General features: G+C 40.7%; 1 protein-coding gene across 1 annotated transcript; it reads right to left on the bottom strand.

The window, feature by feature from the left end:
- Window positions 1-2,348: 2,348 nt before the first annotated feature.
- Window positions 2,349-3,361, bottom strand: LOC135232499 (olfactory receptor 4F3/4F16/4F29-like). The gene has a single exon (XM_064291875.1). The coding sequence runs from the start codon at window positions 3,285-3,287 to the stop codon at window positions 2,349-2,351; it is 939 nt and encodes a 312-aa protein (XP_064147945.1). The 5' UTR covers window positions 3,288-3,361.
- Between the last annotated feature and the right edge of the window lie 540 nt (window positions 3,362-3,901).

The following is a 3,901-nucleotide window of genomic DNA, read 5'->3' as shown; positions in this document are numbered from 1 at the left end:
AACCGCAAAGAAAGTTAACAAACCTACTCATCACAATAAAGAAGAAAAACGGTCTCAATAAAAACAAAATCTACAAAAAACAAAAGAAATAAAAAAGAAATCCACAAACAAAAGGAACTCAACACAGGAGAGTAAGAGGTGCAAAGAAAACATTAGCACCACCAAAAAAAGCCCTACAAAATGACAGCAATAAACTCAACAATAAAGAACAACAATGGATCTGTGAAGTATCTCATAACATGGATGCATCTGGAGGACATTATGCTGAGTGAAATAAGTCAATCACAAAAGGACAAATATTGCATGGACCACTACTGTAAAACTCATGAAAAGGTTTAGATACAAAAAGAAACAATCTTTGATGGTTACCAGGTAGGGGAGAGGTAGAGATGGAAAAAAAGTTAATAGACAAAAGATAAGCAGTAACTTTGGTGAAAGGTAAGACAGTACACAAAACTGGGGAAGCCAGCACAACCTGTGCAAGGCAAGGCCACAGTCCCCAAAAAAACCCCAAAGGCCACGGCAGCTCCAATTAAAAAAAAAAAACAAAAAACCCAGTGCAGTCAAGTCAATTCCGACTCATAGCGACCCTATAGGACAGAGTAGAACTGCCCCACGTAGTTTCCGAGGAGCGCCTGGCAGATTCGAATAGACTCATCCAAACTCCCTGAGGGACCGAATTGCTGGGCTCAGGGCTGTGGGGACCATAGTCTTGGGGAACATCTAGTTCAATTGGCATAGCAGAGTTTATAAAGAAAATGTTCTACATTCTACTTTGGGGAGTAGCGTCCAGGGTCTTAAAAGTCTGTGAGCGGCCATCTGGGTTACTCTACTGGTCTCACCCCTTTGGGAGCAAGAAAGAATGAAAAAACTAAAGACACAAGGGAAAGATTAGTCCAAAAGTCTAATGGACCACATCTACCACGGCCTCCACCAGACTGAGTCAAGTACAGTGAGATGATGCCAAGCTACCATCACTGACTTCTCTGACAGGGATCACAATAGAGGGTCCCAGACAGAGCTGGAGAAAAATGTAGAACAAAATTCTAATTCAAAAAGAAAGACCAGACTTGCTGGCCTGAGAGAGGCTAGAGAAACCCTGAAGAGTATGGTCCCCAGACACACTTTCAGTTCAGTAATGAGGCCACTCCTGAGGTTCACTTTTCAGCCAAAGATTGAACAGGCCTGTGGAACAAAACAAGACTAAGGGGCAAATCAGCCCAGGGAAACAGAAAAGCTGGTAATAGGGAACCCAGGGTTGAGTAGGGAGAGTGTTGACATATTGCGGGTTTGTTAACCAATGTCATACAACAATGTGTGTACTGTTTGATGAGAAACTAGTTTGTTCTGTAAGTCTTCATTTAAAGTTCAGTAAAAATAATTTTTTTTATTTTTTTTAATATATATATGTAAGTCACTGCTTTACGTGACTCTCCCCTTACCACTTAGCCACTCTCCCCTCACTCACACTCCACAACTGAGGTCTTGTGAACAACACACACAAGTCCATTAGAACAAGAAGCCTGGTGATAATAATATAACAGAGCAATTTAAAAGGGGCGGAATAAAGGGTGGTTAGAGGTTATAAAGGGAAGAACAAAAGGGACAATGGGAAGAAGGAAAGGAAATGAATTCCAATAGAAGGGAGAGAATACAAAGAAAACCTCCTAACTCAAGGTAAAGAAGAAGGAGGAGGAAAAGGAAAAAGAAAAATGTAATAGCTTTAAATAGCATATTGCTCATCAGGGGAAAAAAATCATTGAGTGTTCCTAGTTTTCTTTTGTATTCCAAGAACACCTCACGCAGTTTGCACCCACGTACATACGCATTGAACTCCTGTGTGTGAGCTCTTAAAAGTTCTGCCCTCCTTGCACAGCACTGACAGACTCAAAGTGGGGGCGGGGCATGGCAACCAGCAGATTGCAGTAGAAAGGCTTGGTTCAGTTCTCTATTAGCAAATTTTCCATTAAGCACTCCCAGGAATTTCTATCTGTGATACAGATTACTGTTAAAAAAAAGAAAAGAGAGGGAGATGTCTCCCTGTTCTGAAGGCTTTAAAAAAGCCTTCCTAATATTGTATTGCTATTAAGTACTTTTTATGAGTATTATTCCTTAGGAATTAATCCACAGGATTATTACAATCTTTGGTTCATAAAGACTTTCTCTGGAACTCCTCTGTTTTCTAGAAGCAGATGTCACTGATTCCCAAGTGAAAGAAGCAAAAGGCTCAATAACAGTGTCAAGATAATCAACCAAATGTAGGGCAAAGATATGCTTCTCTGTGAGTTTGACCATCAACAACAGAACTTCAGTAGTCAATGAGGACTCTTCACAATACAGTCCATCACTTAAGAGATCTTTCTGTAGCTCACTAGCTGTCTGGATACTCTCCACATTGCAACCTTCATTTCATGATTCCTGAATGTGTAAATGATAGGATTCAGGAAAGGAGTGAGAAATGCATCAAAAATGGCCAAAAACTTACCCAGGTGTGTAGAAGGAGAAGGCCATGTAGAGAAGAATATCAAAGGAACAAAGAACAAAACTGCCACAGTAATATGAGCTGAAAGTGTGGACAGAGCCTTGGATAAACCAGCTGAAGAGTGTTTCTGAACAGTGAGAATGATGATGATGTAGGAAATGATCAGTATGAAGAAGGAACCCACAGAGATGAATCCATTGTTGGCCATGACAATGAACTCCAGTCTGTAGGTGTCTGTGCAGGCCAGTTTGATGAGTCCAGGAAGGTCACAGTAAAAGCTGTCCAATACGTTGGGGCCACAGAAAGGTAAATTTACTACAAAAGCCAGTTGAGCCACAGAGTGAATAAGGCCAATCATCCAGGCTGCCACTAAAAAGAAGATGCGTGTTCGTGAGCTCATGATGGTCAGGTAGTGGAGAGGTTTACAAATGGCCACATATCTGTCAAAGGCCATGGCTATCAGCAGCACCAACTCCACACCACCAATGACATGGATGAAGAAGATCTGAGCAATGCAGCCACCAAAGGAGATGAGTTTGTGCTTTCTGAAAAGGTCGTAAATCATTTTGGGGGAAGTGACAGAAGAAACACCCAGGTCAACGAAGGAGAGATTGGCCAACAGGAAGTACATGGGGGAGTGTAAGTGAGGATCAAAAGTCACAGTGAACATAATAAGGGAGTTCCCCATCATGCTTGCCACATAAAGCATGGAGAAGAACACAAAGAGGACAAGTTGGATCTCCCAGGAATTGGACAGTCCCAAGAACACAAACTCTGACACCACAGAGTGATTTGCTCCATCCATTGACTTTGCCCGCAATGCTACCTAAAAGAGGAGAATAGAAAAAAACATAAATTACGAGAATTATGTTAATAAAATAGAGGATAAAAGTCAAAATTATGAAAGCCTATGTTCACAGTGGCTGCAACAATGGGCTCAAACATGGCAACAATTGTGAGGATGGCACAGGATCAAGCAGGGTTTCATTCTCTTTTACATAGGTTCTATCTGAGTCGGAACCAACTCACAGCACCTTACAACAACATCTACACTTTAGCATTACATCTGACCTCATATGATTATGGACCCTAAAATTGTTACCACACAGACAAGTTGGTGACTGCCATGTGAAGCTGTTCTCTAACACCAAGTTGACTTGTATTTAACACTGATGACGTTTAATTTCTTGTGTCCATTTATCTACCTTTTGTTACTTGCCATTGAGATGTCACTGACTCATGGAGAACTTATGTATAACATTAAGCTACAACACTCTAAAACATCTAGGATATAATACCAATTATTTAATGAAACACTAATCTTGTTGTTGTGTGAAGGTATTTTGTAGGTGTGGTTAAAATCTCCTATCATTTGACTTTGAATAAAGGCAATTACCATTGATAATGTGAGTGAGTGGG

This window comes from Loxodonta africana, chromosome 10 (genome assembly GCF_030014295.1).
Source record: "Loxodonta africana isolate mLoxAfr1 chromosome 10, mLoxAfr1.hap2, whole genome shotgun sequence".
NCBI classification, from domain to species: domain Eukaryota; kingdom Metazoa; phylum Chordata; class Mammalia; order Proboscidea; family Elephantidae; genus Loxodonta; species Loxodonta africana.
Note: the sequence above shows the minus strand (reverse complement) of the source record. Positions and strands in the feature narration are given on the sequence as shown.